General features: G+C 38.6%; 2 protein-coding genes across 5 annotated transcripts in view; one reads left to right on the forward strand and one right to left on the reverse strand.

Annotated features, from left to right (window-relative positions):
- Positions 1 to 113: 113 nt before the first annotated feature.
- LOC118897477 (protein Abitram-like) lies at positions 114 to 6,128 on the forward strand. Its single transcript, XM_036856741.1, has 6 exons — positions 114 to 364; positions 1,471 to 1,522; positions 2,128 to 2,257; positions 4,726 to 4,802; positions 4,882 to 4,951; positions 5,045 to 6,128. The coding sequence occupies exons 1-6, from the start codon at positions 268 to 270 to the stop codon at positions 5,135 to 5,137; spliced, it is 519 nt and encodes a 172-aa protein (XP_036712636.1). The 5' UTR covers positions 114 to 267; the 3' UTR covers positions 5,138 to 6,128.
- A 419-nt stretch (positions 6,129 to 6,547) lies between these two features.
- CTNNAL1 (catenin alpha like 1) overlaps positions 6,548 to 15,241 on the reverse strand; it is a 60,022-nt gene continuing 51,328 nt past the window's right edge. For all 4 annotated transcript variants that reach the window (XM_036856736.1, XM_036856739.1, XM_036856738.1 and 1 more), the window contains 5 exons: positions 12,158 to 12,206; positions 9,157 to 9,213; positions 8,903 to 9,016; positions 8,134 to 8,217; positions 6,548 to 7,994 (listed from right to left, as the gene is read on the reverse strand). In XM_036856736.1, coding sequence (XP_036712631.1) covers positions 7,929 to 7,994; positions 8,134 to 8,217; positions 8,903 to 9,016; positions 9,157 to 9,213; positions 12,158 to 12,206 — 370 coding nt within the window. In that variant the 3' untranslated portion in view covers positions 6,548 to 7,928. The remainder of the gene's footprint in view (positions 7,995 to 8,133; positions 8,218 to 8,902; positions 9,017 to 9,156; positions 9,214 to 12,157; positions 12,207 to 15,241) is intronic.

Here is a 15,241-nt window from a genome sequence, read left to right on the forward strand (position 1 = left end):
GCAAAGTACAGTGAGGAGCTGCGCTCGCGACCGCCCCCTATCCATACGTCCTCCTGCCCAGCCTATTGTATCTGAGCCCTGCTTTGACGTCAGACCCCAGAGCTCAGTAATAGGAGCCGGTGGGTGGAGCCTGCGGGGCCTGGGGTGCCTCGGGCCCTTGCGCGACACGTACCCCGGGTCACCCGCTGGAAAGACACCTTCCTCCCTGGGGAGCAGGAAGAAGCATCCAGGCCCCAGAGGGCGGGGTTTGCAGCACCCGAGGTCGCCATGGCTACCGAGCCTGAGACCCCTGTGGCCGCCTTGGCTGCGGAGCCCGCGGTGCCGTCGCTTGTGGATCGTTACTTCACTCGCTGGTACAAAGCGGGTAAGTGGAGAATGATGTCAGTCTCTTCTGGGCCCAATTTATCTGACAGTATAGGGACTATGACACGCACCTTCCCCAGCGCTTCCTCCCCACGTCAGAAGGAACTGGATCTCTCTGTTCCCCCGTAGGCCAAGGGAATGGCATTTGCAAGGACCTGGAAAACATCATGGTGCATTCTGGGTAGGGCGAGCGCAGTGCGAGTTCACGAGGGTGGGTTGCTTGCGGGAAGATGGTAGACTAAGGTGAGATCCCCGAGGGAGGCAGGAGCTGATTGCAATCTCCTTGAGTACCTAAAGGGATTTGAGGGGCTCAGTCCTCCAAGAAGAGTCGATACATAAAATGATTTAAATGGTAGCGGTCTAAACTAAGGTAGAGGCATAGGGGTGGAGAGAAGAGGGTGGGTTAGAATAGAGGCATTTAGAAAGCAGAATCTAACAGTTTTACTTAAAGGAAGTCGCTGGTATTACACATTTGCCACTTAGAAGTAGGTATCCTGTTGTACAGCTTTGTGTATCCAGCAAATATCAGTGATGAGAGCATCGTTGGGGACCCTCCTCTAACCCAACTTGCTCCCATTCATTTAGGGATAATAGGTGTACTCATCTTTTACAATACTGAAATATTTTACAATAGCATACGTTTTATTAGCCAAACTTAGTGTAACCGACCGTCCGGTTAACCCTGGATTGACGTGTTTTCCGGAATCCATTACTTTTAACGCTAACATCAGGACAGTCCTGGGCGAACCAGTATGAGTTAAGTCTCTCTAAAACTGACCAACAAAACATGCTACTAAATTAAAGAATACATTACTAATCACTTTTTTTCTAATAGAAATGATTGTACTCATTTTAAAGTGAGGATAAAAAAAGGTGGAGCAAAGAGTTAATCATCATTTTAACATTGAATGAATGATTCCATCTGGACCAGATATCTTTAAATACTTTATGGTCAGCCTTTAGGTATATCTTTTTGAGTAATGAAGGGATACCAGTGATGTATGGGTCCAGCCTTCATAATTAACTACCTCTATGAACCAAAGAAAGTACTACACAGTGGTAGTAAATATTGACTCAACAGCCATCAGACTCATTCATTTCTTCTAGATGTCAAAGGAAAACCCTGTGAGGACCACTGTATACTACAACACTCTAACCGGTAAGCAAATTGGGGATTTTAAATTATCAAAAAAAATTTTTTTCTGGCATTGTAGCCTGGTATGGTCTTGTATTGAATAAATATTCATTAAATGATTATCTTCCACTGTATTGAGATGGTATTATTTATAGTAGGAGTTTGGTTGACAAGAATGAGTCTTTCAGTGCCTACGCTAAACAAATAAACTTGCTTACCCAAACATCCAAATGGAGGACCACACCCCCAGTCAGCTACTACCTCAAGTAACCAGCCTGTGCCTAACCCCTGAATTGCCCAAGCCCATGGAGAGGGCTAGGGTAGAAGCACAGATGGTATCCTGTATATACTGGCATGCCTTACTTTTCTCTCTTCCTCCTCAGTGCTGCCTAAGCACCTCTGGTACGCTTCCCTTTTGGGGAAGGAAATTCAGTCCCATTTTCTCCATTTTTATTACTGCATTCTTCTCTTCAGTTAAGCTCCAATAGTAGCCAGAGGAAAATGGGGGGAAATGATAGGCTGACTAAACAAATGTCAGCTCAGCTCTTCTTGTGCCAGTAGGAATACTGTGTTATAGGGGGAAGAATCATACCAAGCAATAACACAGGATCAATTTTTGCTCCTCGTAGAATATGTGTCATCACACTGGCAGGATCCCATCCAGTTCTTCAAAGTGGAAAAGCAATTAAAAGCATTTCCTATCAAATCAGTACCAACTGTAGCAGACTTCAGAACAAAGTCTCTGGGAAATTCAAGCGGGTATGTTCCTGTATTTCTCTACCTAAATCCTCTATTATCACAATAATGATAGAGCCAGCCGGTCTTAGAACCCAGTAACGTATGCTCAGCATACTTCCCTGGCAGTTAGAGATGATTTTAAGAATACTTAAGCTCTAGGGAAATTCTCAGGCCAAAAAAATGAGGTATTTCAGAAGGTATATTATCTGTCATATTAGCTTCTGGGCCACCATCCCTATCATCCCCAGGATGAAGGATGGAGAAGGTGGGCCTTTGAAAGAACAACTCTAATACCAATATAACAAGATATTCTGTCCCTTCCTGTTTTGTTAAGCCAGTATTTCGAATTCTATAAAATTTAGATGGTCAACACTTTTTTTTTTTTTTAAAGACAGTGAAATAGACAGAAAGTCTTATTTATTTATTTATTTATTTATGGCTGTGTTGGGTCTCCGTTTCTGTGCGAGGGCCTTCTCTAGCTGCGGCAAGTGGGGGCCACTCTTCATCGCGGTGCGCGGGCCCCTCACCATCGCGGCCTCTCCCGTTGCGGAGCACAGGCTCCAGACGCGCAGGCTCAGTAATTGTGGCTCACGGGCCCAGCCGCTCCGTGGCATGCGGGATCCTCCCAGACCAGGGCTCGAACCCGCGTCCCCTGCACTGGCAGGCAGACTCTCAACCACTGCGCCACCAGGGAAGCCCGGTCAACACTTCTTTATCATATATTTTCACATGTGAACTTAAAAGTAAAATAAAAGTCCTGAGGTAGTGGAAAAAAAAACCAATCTGGGAAAATATACATTATTTGCTTCGTATCATTTCCCATTCCTAAATCATTGCCAATTTAATACCATCTAGCTACACCCTCTACCTCCACGTAGTGTTTAGTTATAGAAAATGTTACCTGTGCCCTCTACAATTCTAGGCAAGGTGGACATTTTACTGTTAAAGGAGGGTATCACACCAAGGACAACTCAATACCATACTAAACTATCGTGACAAACCCCCTGGAAAGGAAAGTTTCAGTGGATGATTTAGGTCCTTCATTTACTGAGTTCATACTAAGAGTTTCTGCTAATTACCTCACTGTTCTGCAAGACCCTTGTTTATACTCCCCTTTGTAGGCCTGAAGGCCCCTAATAACCTACCTTATAATTATTGATTTTTCCTCACTCAGGAAGCAAGTGGACTTTAAAAAGCGTGGACCATTCTTAAAAGTCTACAAATTACAAGTAAAACAGTTAGTGCTTGTGATGTTCCTGTCATCAATCTTTGTCCAAAATAGTAGCACTGTTGTTACTACTGAGGAACAGAGAGGGACCTGCACATGGAACCCCCTGTAGATAAGCTTTGATCGCATTTCAGCACTGCCCATCAGTTCTTCTCCCAAGGGAGGTAACCAAAAGGGGTTAAAACACTTCTTTCTGACACAGAGCCAGTGGAAGACAAACCATCTGGGACAAATCCCCAGCCCCTCCTCCCAAAAGTGGGGAGTCACACTGACTAGTATTTTGAAACGAAGTACCCGCAGGCAGAGGAGTGAAGCGCATGCAGTATAACACCTGAATGCTGTCTAATAATGTTGTGAGTGGGAAAGAGGCCATAAAGAACAGCATCTTGACCTCAGATGTTCACTGCAGTAAAAATTCCTGGGAAAAAAGAGCAACACATGAGACATGCTTGCATCCATTTCCCATGAGCCTCCTTGTACTGGGTTGGCCAAAAAGTTCGCTCTGGTTTTTCATGTTAGGGAAAAACCTGAATGACTCTATAGATATTTGTCAGAACCTCCCCAGATATATCCATACAGTGGAGTACATGAAAGTATAACCGTGCCACAACATTCAAACAGACATGTGTCAAAATGTAGTATTTGCTAGCGGGTTATAGGATAATGAGTAAGTTACTCTTATCTGCTACTTAAAACTTTTCTGTTTTCCAAATTTTCCTCAAATTGCATTTTTTTTTAATTAGAAAAATATCCCTTCTTCAGAAAGTCTCAGTGATTGACCTAATAAAGAAGTTCCTTTCTCTATTAAGTTCTAATATAAAAATAAGGTAGGAATCTTAATGAAACTAACTTTGTACAATATTGCTGTCATTCTCTATAATGTTGAATTTTATATTATTGCTTATTGATGAGATTTTCCTACATTCCTTTTGAAATCTTTACACTTGGCTATGTGCAGCTTTCTCATGTACAGTTAAATATAAAGTATAATAAGATAAAATATATTCTTAATATGTAACTAAACTACCTATTATCACATTTGTCTTAGGCTTCTTTTTCCCCTAGAGCCTAGGATGGTGCCTAGCCCATAGAGGCATTTAATATATAAATATTTGAATAAATGAATGGTTTTTCTGTACTTAAGTCATTTTATTTAAAACGCTAATTCCAGGAATATATCCTATTGTAACTCTGAGGGCTGCCTCACAAAGAAAAGTGAAAATGTACATCAATAAATTTTTTTCTTCCCTTTTATTATCAGGGGGCACAGATTCTAACAGAACTTGCACCTCTGTGTAAGATTTACTGCTCTGATGGAGAAGAATACACCATATATATGTGAGTTACTTTTTAACCACAATTTTGGAGAAACAAAGAAGATAATATTTTTCTTCAAAGCAATTTTTTCTTTAAATAGCTGTGTTAGAGGACGGTTGATGGTAGTGAATGAAAACATCCTCCATAAGCCATCCATTCTTCAAGAGAAGGTGAAAGGGTCTGGGGAAGTAAGATCCCATCCACACACTTTTTATCTGATTTTTTACCATTTGACAGTATTAAATATTCTATTTCCCTTCTAGCCATCCACCGAAGGCTACACTGCAGTTGTGTTGCCCAAGTTTGAAGAAAGTAAAAGCATAACAGAAGGGTTTACTGACACAAAAACAGTATGAAGAAGTCGTGGTGAAACGCATCAATGCCACAACAGTGACCTCATGAGGATTAAGATTGAGTAAAAACAACAGGGCATTCTTATCCTTACCTGGCCTACCAGTCAGTGCACTAAGGAAGAACCAGAGATGCTGAAATGTACTTCACACCCGGCCATCTGCAGGGAGGCCTGATCTTAAAACCTGACCTAGTTTTCCTTCTTCGTCTTGCATAACAAGCCTTGATTCCATTTTGTCTTCAACCTCCCAGATCTGCCTGCCCATGTACTCACTCTGTTCTTTTGCTTTTCTCTTTCTAACAACTGGCAAGCGACAGACGTTTTTCTGATTAAAAGCCAACAAACAAAGCACGTTGAAGAAAATTTGAAAAAGACAGAAAAGACAGCAAAATAAAAAAATAATTTACCCATCATCCTGTAACCTGTTAGTAAATACTAGGTTTTGATGTAATTCTGTTTGAATATTATGGCATGGTTATTGTTTTTGCCTCAATTTTCCATCACTTTGAAGTTGAAAAACAACTGGCCTTTCTTACCCAATCTACTTCAGTGTGACACGACCGAAACGTCTGGTCCCACCCCTTCTGCCCCAACTCCCCCGCTTAGGTTGCCGGGCAGAGGCAGGGTGTAGAGTGTACCTTCTCTATGTCTATGGGTTGGCCTTCAACTCTGAACAATGTAGCACTGTAACACTGGTTTCTTAATGAGGGACACATGAAAAGGCTTTGAAAGGGGCTTTGCTAACATGGAAGTATCAATATTATAATGCTGTATGAAGTAACATGTGCATTTGTGGTCTCTCAGTCTCACACTCTAGTTACAGAGTAACCAGCGAAGAAGTTCCCAAGAGGTTCCTGGAATTCGAAGACACAGATGCTTTTGAACAGAACAAAAGCTTTCACATCATTTAAACAATAAACAAAAAACTATGAATTTATGGTTTAAAACTGTATACTTGTTTACATTGAATTTCAAATAAAAGGACTTTTAAAACTTATTTTTCCTTAAGGGCTGCAACACATACATACATATAAATATATGGTTTTAAATAAAACAATTATCATTGACATGTAAATTCTTTTGGTTCTCTATCATCTTATGCTGTTGAAGTGATAAGTTATCCCTTTCCTACCACCACTTGCATTTAAATAAGAGAATTCTCATTTCAGGTATGTAAACTCTTTTGTAAATAAATTTTTTAAAATTATTTTTGACTTACAAGGAAACTTTTAACTTAAGTGCCAGCATGACTCTCCCCTAAGTAGACCCACCAGATGTGATACAGGTAGTAACTCTACAAACATCTACCTTGATAGTGCTATGAGGTGAAAGTGTAAGCACAAAACAGCAAATCCCCATTTCAGGTAGCACAAATGATTTCCAAAGATGTCATAAAACAAAGATACTAAAGATAGTAAAAGAATTATATATCTATTTTACATATAACATTACCTCACATCATTTTCCCATTATTTCCATTGTAATTTAAAAGAATATTTTGGTTTCAGGGCATAAAAATCATGTTTGATGATTTTTATAAAGAAATATTTTATAAAGGTCATAACCAAGCTGAGTGCATCCCATTTTCTCTCCAAGGCCTACAGTAAATTCAAGTTTCCTTCAATAAAATATTGACTAGCTAATTGGTAGTACTGTGGTTCTTCAGGATCTTGTGAATATTGACTGTGATGGCTGACCTAAATAATGATCATCAGAGGAGCTTATAGAACTACTGCCATTTGGCAACTGACAGGTCCCGTTAGATTTCAAAATAAATTTCGAAGCACTGGGATACAAGCACAAAAAAACAAAGTTAACTGTACTACATCATAAGGACAGAACTTATAACCAGATCCTTCTATCAAAACCCACCCCACAAAAACAAAAGCTTTAAACCGTAAAACTAAAAAGACTAAAGTTGTTTATTTGTTTTATAATGAACATTCCAAAGGCACATATATAAAATGTATGCTTACTCAGAATTTATTTTAAACAGCTTAGTTCAATTATTCTCTGTCTTCTACCTTCTGTTCCATCAGTCACTACTCAGAAGTACAAAAACTTTTTAAGCCAGTAAGATAGGCTTAGGATTCCAGCTAATATTCAGGGCAGACAGGCCAGCTATGCTAGAACGAGAACTAAAACCATCTCCTAGTGAGTTCCTCCAGGATTCCGTGCAGTGAGCTCCATGACCCTGCTTTTGGGTGGGAGCGGGACATGCATCACAACAGATTTCCTGTGCTCTGTGAAACCCTTACTACAGAACAAACGTGTGCTCCTGGCATGGATGATCTGTGACAGAGGGGACAGCGGAGGCCCAGTCATACTCAGTGGACAGAGGGATTGAAGAAGAGTCCACAGGTTTAAGGAAAACCCTGCATCACCCAGACTACTGTGTCTCTTCTGCTGCAACTTGGTATAGTAGATGATAAGCTTAAATTTAAAAAAATAGGAAGTTAGGGTAAAATATGCCAAAAGTGATCATATATTCAAAATAGTTTCTTTGGATTAAACTGTCATTAAGACAGTAGGGATATTTGGTTTGATTTAAAGAACATAATTCATGGCAACGTCCCATTCTAAAATCACACTGCAATTAGAAATATAGCAACTACCATGGCATTTAATAGTTGTCAGAAAGCTTCACAATCGGTTTCATGATCAGAAAATAAAGCAAGATTTCAGTTTGTTTTCTTTACAAAATTGTTCAGTTTCTGAAATATAAAGGATCATTTGCTTTCTAAAAATGTCAGCTTTGCCACATGGTGTTCCAGAGATCTGACCTCAAAAGCTTCTCAAGTTTTACCATCCACAGAATCTTTATTTGTAACTGAGACCCATCTGTTGTTTTCCATTTGAAGCTGGAAAGAATTAAGAAAATTAGTTTCTGCTTTACTTTACTCTTAAAATAACTGCAAAATTAAATAGTATCTATTTCTTTTGCACTCTCCTTTAGACTAATTTTTTAAATGTAAGTTTAAGATACACAAATTATCTTACCTTCTTCAGCAGTTTATAGCAAAGTGAGAGAAGTTGGACCAAAGTAGCCATTATGCATCTTGTCTTTGTAATACTCTTATCAACCTATAGTGACAGAAAGCAAGCAAATCAAATTCTTATAAGGAGGCCTTCAAAAGACTTTATCATTTAGTTTGAAAATGGTAAAAATTTCTTCATTATAGAAATCTAAGGGATCTCAAAGGGTACACAGATTAAGGCATCTGAGCTGACTTGATGACCTGAGGTCCCAGAACACAGAAGCAGGGATTGTTGCCCAAGTCTCATGCCAATTTCATGGAACCCCAGGAAGAATGGATGGAAAAATCAACCTGTTCTATTTCAGATGGTTTAGGGGCTTCTCAAAGTGCACCAAATAGTGGCAGTGAACCCCCTTCTTTACACTTCCTTGCACTCTACTTTTTTGCACTCAAACTCCCTAAAACAAACAACAGAAGGCCTTCACTCTGAGGGGTCTGTGCCCTAGTTAGTCAGGTGATGATGTTGGGATTTAAGGGTAGCTGCTCCGTGCTGTGGTATTAATCATGTCCAAAAAGCTAATTTACTTGGTGAACGTACTGCTTCCTGGGGTCAGTTATAACTGCAGATGATAAATGGTCCTTGCAGTCAAGGCAGGAAAAATGGAAATAAATTGTTCTTCTGTAGGTATTAACACTTTATTTGAAGAAAAAGGGGCTGGAAGCTAACCTAATAATAAAAAAGTGTGAAAGTTTCTCAGGTGCTTTCCTGAATGTCCCACCCTCCCTTTTACCTTTAGAAACACTTGATTCTGCAAAGGTATCTTAGTTACTGCCTGGAGCTGGTGGCATAGAGGAACAAGCTTGTTTATTTCCAGGAGAAGCATATGCTTATCATCATCTTTCAGCTGAAATGTAAATAAGGAAGTTATAACAACTCCAATGAAATTCCATCTTTTAAACCTTAAATACCTTTATACCTTAATAATATACCCTCAAAGTGGGTATTTACATCACCACCAGCACCAGGCAGGGATACGTGCATTACCTGTTTTGAGAAAGCTTGCACACTTGAAGCAAGCTTCAAACCCTCTTCAGCAAAAGCCTGGTAGAAAGGAAAAACATCACTACGTTAGGTGTATGTCATCTAGATAGTTGGTAAGAAATACACTCATGGATAATTTTCATACAGAATTTTAAAAATAAACCTAAACATAAAAGGTCTGTCATGGAACTTCTTTGGTTTTTGTTGTATCCAGGAAAACGCAAGAGTTTAACTGTATTCAGAAGCAGATTTCCCAGACCTGATGCAGAATCAGTCCCTGCAGTGGCTCCCCTACACCGGGACACCTCCAATTACTGTGCAGGATCACACAGACATTTGATACTTAGCCATAAAAATTATGCCTGGGCTTTTGGATGGAGCCGAAGCTCATCTCATAATATCCCCAATTATAAGAGGGTGTTGAATCTTGGAACATGGGGTCAAAAGCATTAGACCATTCCTGCTTCCAGCTCAGCAAGATAGAATTTGTCACCTATACACATTCTTCAACTAGCCATTTGAGGGGATTATTTTTTCCCTATTCAGCATACATTGTACAATTTAGTGAGGAGAAGAAGACGATGGGAAAGAATACTGAAAAATACTTTAGAATATTCGGGATGATTATTTTTAAATGGTACACAGAATCTTTTAGAGTGAGAGATACCAGGGAAGTGAAGACTGAGCTTTAGGTGGCAGCAGGAAGAATGAAAAGAACAGGGCAAATTTGAGAGTGATTTGTGAAGAAAAATAATAGATCTTGGTAATAAATTAGATAAAGCATATGAAGACGCAGAACAGGGAGGCAAATAATTTCAGGGTTAACTTTAACTCTCTTTCCAACAGCCTTGCTATCATTGGATAAACTGATCTCAAGGTCAAATAGCCCTTAGCATCCTTCCCTATCCTTTAAAAGGGAAACCAGTGCGTTTTAAACATACCTTCTAACCAAATGGAATGACTCACTTACCCACATGTTCCTCATCATTCCACATTCCCACTTTCTCTGTACACATCTTCTCTTCCCTTCTAGCCTGCAAACCCCTTGGGGGCAAGATCCCTGTGTCACAGAGTACCATGGTTTTAAAACCACCTTAAAGCTGATGACTCCCAAATCTCTGTCCATTCTTCACCTAACCTGACACCACTCCTGTTCATCCTACTTTGGCAAAATAAAATGCTTGATTTTCTCCCTCTAAATTCGGTGTTGTCCCTCTGTTCTCTCGCTCAGTAAATGGTGCTAACATTTACCCTGTTGGTCAAGCCAAAAACCTTTTAAAACAGAAGCCAGGTCATGCCATTGCTCCTCAAAACCTCAATGGGTTTTCCATCATTCTTGAAAAATAAAATCAAGGTTCTTCCCATGGCTCAGAGATGTCATATGTTACCACATTCCTTCTGGCTCACTACATTCCACCCACGCCTGTCTCCTTATTGTTCTTCAGACACCTCCAGCCTACCCCTACACCTCAGGGCCTTTGCACTTGTTCTGTCTGCCTGAAATATTCGACCCCAAGATATCCATCTAGCTCACTCTCTCAACACTCTACTCTACTCAGATGTTACCTCCTTAAAGAGGTCTTTCCTGACCATCCCCCTTCTATCACCTCTCTTCTTATCCTACAAGATTTTATCTCTCGGTACTTATATATGGGCATTATATATTTAACTTTTCATTGTCTATCTGCTCCCACTAGAATGTAAGCTCCATGGGGTGGGGAGTTTCCTTTGTTCACTCTTCTCCAAAGCTCTCATCCCCAGGGTTTGACACACAGTACAAACTCAATGAATATGTGATGAACATTTTATGTAGACAATCAGCAGATGTTGGTTTAATGAATAAGCTAACACAGGAAGAAGGTGAGTAGTGTGGATCTTTTACAGTGAAATACTCTCTATGGTGTGGTGTGACTTGGAATGGATATGGGTCAAACTGAACAAAATGAATCCAGAATTTCTCCCAACTTTTTAAAAAGGGAAATAGCTCACTTATAGTCAACTTTACAGAAAATTCCGAATGAAGTATTTTCTATAATTCTTCTGACTCTGTTGACAATCATCCTCTCAAGCTGAAATCCCTTCCCTGAAGAGGCTCAGGTGAAAGCACATGGGAATGCCAAAGGAAAACACATAACATTGATAAAGTGATAGAAATTTCAAATTTCAAATGCAAGAATGCCCTTGGTTCTAGAGAGGCAAACAGACTAACATGAGAGTCAGGGGAAATAAGAAAGGACTCTTGAAATCCACTTATCAATCTAAGCCTCTAGGTAAGCGAGGAGAATTAGAGCTAGGCCTATGAGGAGTTTCATGAGACACATAGGGCAGAAGGGTGAGTGTCAGTATGTGTCTCTCCCTGAATGCCTTAAATCATCAGGAATATGGAAGAAGAAAAGGAAACTAACATGTACTGAGAACCTGTAATGGTCTCAACCCTATGACAAGTGCTTTCTTATGTGTTATCTTATTTAATCAATATCATTCATCCAATTCAATAATGAAGAAGCCAAAAAGCTTTCCTCACATTTAGGACAGTATAAGATATGCATCTGCTGACAGGATATTTTCACCTACTTGGGAAAACCTGAAACTTAATATTGCATCTAGTGACTATCAAAGCCCATTCTACTTTATCCCTATAATATTTAAGCTTTTTTCCACTAAGATAACCAAAACAGCTCCACAAAATGCTACTGCAGTCCTCTGCTTTTCTACCACTCTCTACAGTACACATGTGCTGTGTACGTAGGTAAACATACAAACATGATGCAGTAAATCATTAAGAAAACTAACTATCACGAACTTTTAGCCCAGAATTAAAGTATCAGCATAGGGGAACTCCCTGGCGGTCCAGTGGTTAGGACTCAGCACTCTCACTGCCAGGGCCCTGGGTTCGATTCCTGGTCAGGGAACTAATAAGATCCCTCGAGCTGCATGGTGCAGCCAAAATAATAATAATAATAATAAAAATAAAATATTAGCATAAAATGGAAATAAAACATACCTCTAGTTGATGCATTAAATCCTGGGAAGTTTTTATTGGTCCCTCTCCCCTGAAATAAAGTGAATTATTAAGGAGGTAAGAAAAAGTTATTGCCTGGAAATTGATTTTATATTAAAGTTTTAGAGCATTTTGTGTATTAACAGATCCCAAATTTTGAAGAATAATATTGAACAGACTAATAATATTGTAACTATTCTTAAAGCAGCTTTAACATTTAACTATTACCTCTTAAGGCACTTTAAAAAAAAACTGGTAAACATTATATAGGTTAATTTTATAATGTAAAGAAACTTAAAACTGAGAAGTTATATTTAAGTTTTATTTTTCTTTTTTAACCTTCTTCATTTTGCTTCATAAGTTAAAGATATGAGATCTGATAATATGCCTTAACTAAAAGGCCTTTGTTCCATAATGGAAAAAAGGTCAGACCAAAATCAGGACATTCTCATTTTTGATTCTAATTTCAACTCTGGCAGGAATTCAGTTGTTTCTGATGAGGCTGTCAGTTAAGTTTCAATTCTGAGTCTATAATAAAATAATCATAGCAATATTTGTGCTACCACTCTCATCGGAAGATTAGAGAGTATCATACTGAAAACTACCAAGAAGAATTCAGACCTTTACAAGTGAAAAGTAAATTATAACAAAGAGCAACAGAATGCATTAAGATAAGCAACAGCCCAGGCATGAATCAGAAGATCTGAAATCTAGTTCACCAGTTCTACCTTTTAATAGCTATGAGATGTGAACAAAACATTCTTATTCTCTGATAAACTGTTGTAAGGATCAAATGAAATTATGACGCAGAAACTACTTTAAAAACCATAAGGCACTGGTAAGTGTGAAATTTTTAAAAACCATAATGCAAAAAAATAGAAAAGCTAAAATATATAAATTTTAAATAAATATGAGTAACTGTATATAAATGATAAAGAAATTATATAAATTGTTAAGACAACCTTACATGACAGCCTGAAGAAAAGCTATAAAATTGCCCAGGAAAACTACAAAACTGGATACTGTGAAGACTAACAGATGAGTCTCAGAAAGAAGCAATTAGATGAGGCTGGTAAACCATCATCTTAAGGGAAAACAGAAAAATTGTTTGGGGAAAAACAGGTATACCGACAGGGTGGGTAGAAAACAAAGCCAGCGTGAGATTTTACCACAATCATATTACCAGGACTTGCCAAACTGGCACAAGGTGTTATCCATTACAGAAAATCCATTTTCTTTTCCTGAACTTCAGTGGCTCCTGTCCAATAACCATATTCCAGTAACAAGTCTCATTCCATAGAGCTTTAGTTACCCCTGTTCCTCATGCTTCCTAGTCTCTGTGGGATGCATGTCACCCCTTACCAAAATCCACTATTCTGACTCAGAAATAAAAATTGCTGACCATATATAATCCTGAAATATTCTGAAATAAGAAACAAGAAACAAAAGGGGCAATCGCAAACTTAAAAAAATTTCTATTGATGAATCCTTTATGTGGGAAGATTTTATATACCAAACTACATTCAGTAAGTAATAACTTACTTCTCGAGTTTCTATTGGTCAAAAAAAATTTTTTAATCTGATTTTTATCACCATGAGATAATTAGCATGATTCCATCTCAAAGGAGAGATCTTTGTTTCTACAGTTAATCTTCACATTTCAGTTACCCACACATTGAATGTGGGTAAACAAAGGAATTCCATTTTACTTCCTTTTGCAGGCTTGACTCATCCGATTTTTAAATGATATGAACCAAGAAAGGAGGTCAAAATTAGTTTTGGGAAAACTCAATCCCTGGAGGAGCTTGCTAAGAATTAAGAACAAAGGAAGGAAACCACCAAAGGGGGGGAAAAAAAAGGTCTCCAATGGTGGAAAATATGGAAAGATATTAACAAATGACTGCTAACCAGAGGCAAAATTATTCAACTCCTATCATTTCTCCTTCACCTTCCAGAGGAATCATTTCCCTTGAAAAGGTAGAAGACATCATCAAGACAAGAATGAATGCTTCTTCCTCACTCCTAATCTTCCTTCCATATGAAGGAATCTTCACTAGCACAGCATCCCTCACTTCACTCTGCTCTCTCACTTATTTCACCCCATAGAAGAGGGTGGACATTTATTGATCTTTTCAGTCTTTTTGGTGACTTTGTGAAAATAAATTAGACATGGTAGCCCTTTCTTTTCTCCTTTTTCTCTTGGTAGTAAAGGTGCCTTTGGGATATACCTAGTCTTCCAAGTATTTTAAGAGATACATTCTTCCCCTACAGGGTAAGATTTCTTAATTCTAGGGATTATTTTTAAAAGCCTACTTGTCTATGGCTATAAACCTCATTATTGAGTATCAGCTTTATCAGTATAAATGTTACTGGCCCCATCTGCCTATTCTTTTGTTTATTTTTTCATTTTGTTCAGAACTTTGGTGGGGAAAAGGGGCTATTTATTGAGCCCAAAAGCCCACACAGTTGTAGAGATCCCAATTACTTTAACTGAGCTTAAGACTCCAGTCCAAATGGATTACATTCCAGATTACTGAAATAATATGCAGGTGTGAACGACTGCTGGTTATAATTTCAAAATCAAAATGAGTAGGAGAGAAGCCATAACACTGAAGATATCAAGTATCTTCCAGTTTCTAAAAATGAAAAAGATAGATATCAGAAAACGAAAAGCTCGAAGTTATTCCTTGAGAAAATTCTAGAACAGGTCATTGAGCAGAAAACAGATAAAATTTTTAGCAACATGGAAATACTGTACCGTATGTATAGTCTTCCATTACTATAACGGAAGACAAATGTGAGCGACATGGACTTCATTGAGGCATTTGACCAACAGTCTTGTAAGGTGAACAAGACAGAGAATGTAGGTCAGGTAAATGTAAAGTTAGGGAAATTCTCTGCTACATAATGAATACGGATCCATGGAGGTTTGGCACCCTATTGAGGTGGAAGACCTCATGGCTCTATTCTTTGATCTGTACATAATCCGTCACTGTGTAAAGATTTAAAAGGCATGTTTTCTTTTCTTTTTTATATCTTTATTGGAGTATAATTGCTTTACAATGTGTGTTAGTTTCTGCTGTATAA

Source organism: Balaenoptera musculus, chromosome 6 (genome assembly GCF_009873245.2).
Source record: "Balaenoptera musculus isolate JJ_BM4_2016_0621 chromosome 6, mBalMus1.pri.v3, whole genome shotgun sequence".
Lineage (NCBI taxonomy): Eukaryota > Metazoa > Chordata > Mammalia > Artiodactyla > Balaenopteridae > Balaenoptera > Balaenoptera musculus.

Coding starts and splice junctions, on each gene's coding strand:
- LOC118897477 (XM_036856741.1), top strand. CDS start 268: ATGGCTACCGAGCCTGAGACCCCTGTGGCCGCCTTGGCTGCGGAGCCC. Junction 2,258..4,725: donor TCTCTGGGAAATTCAAGCGG/GTATGTTCCTGT, acceptor TTTTATTATCAG/GGGGCACAGATTCTAACAGA. Junction 4,803..4,881: donor GAAGAATACACCATATATAT/GTGAGTTACTTT, acceptor TTCTTTAAATAG/CTGTGTTAGAGGACGGTTGA.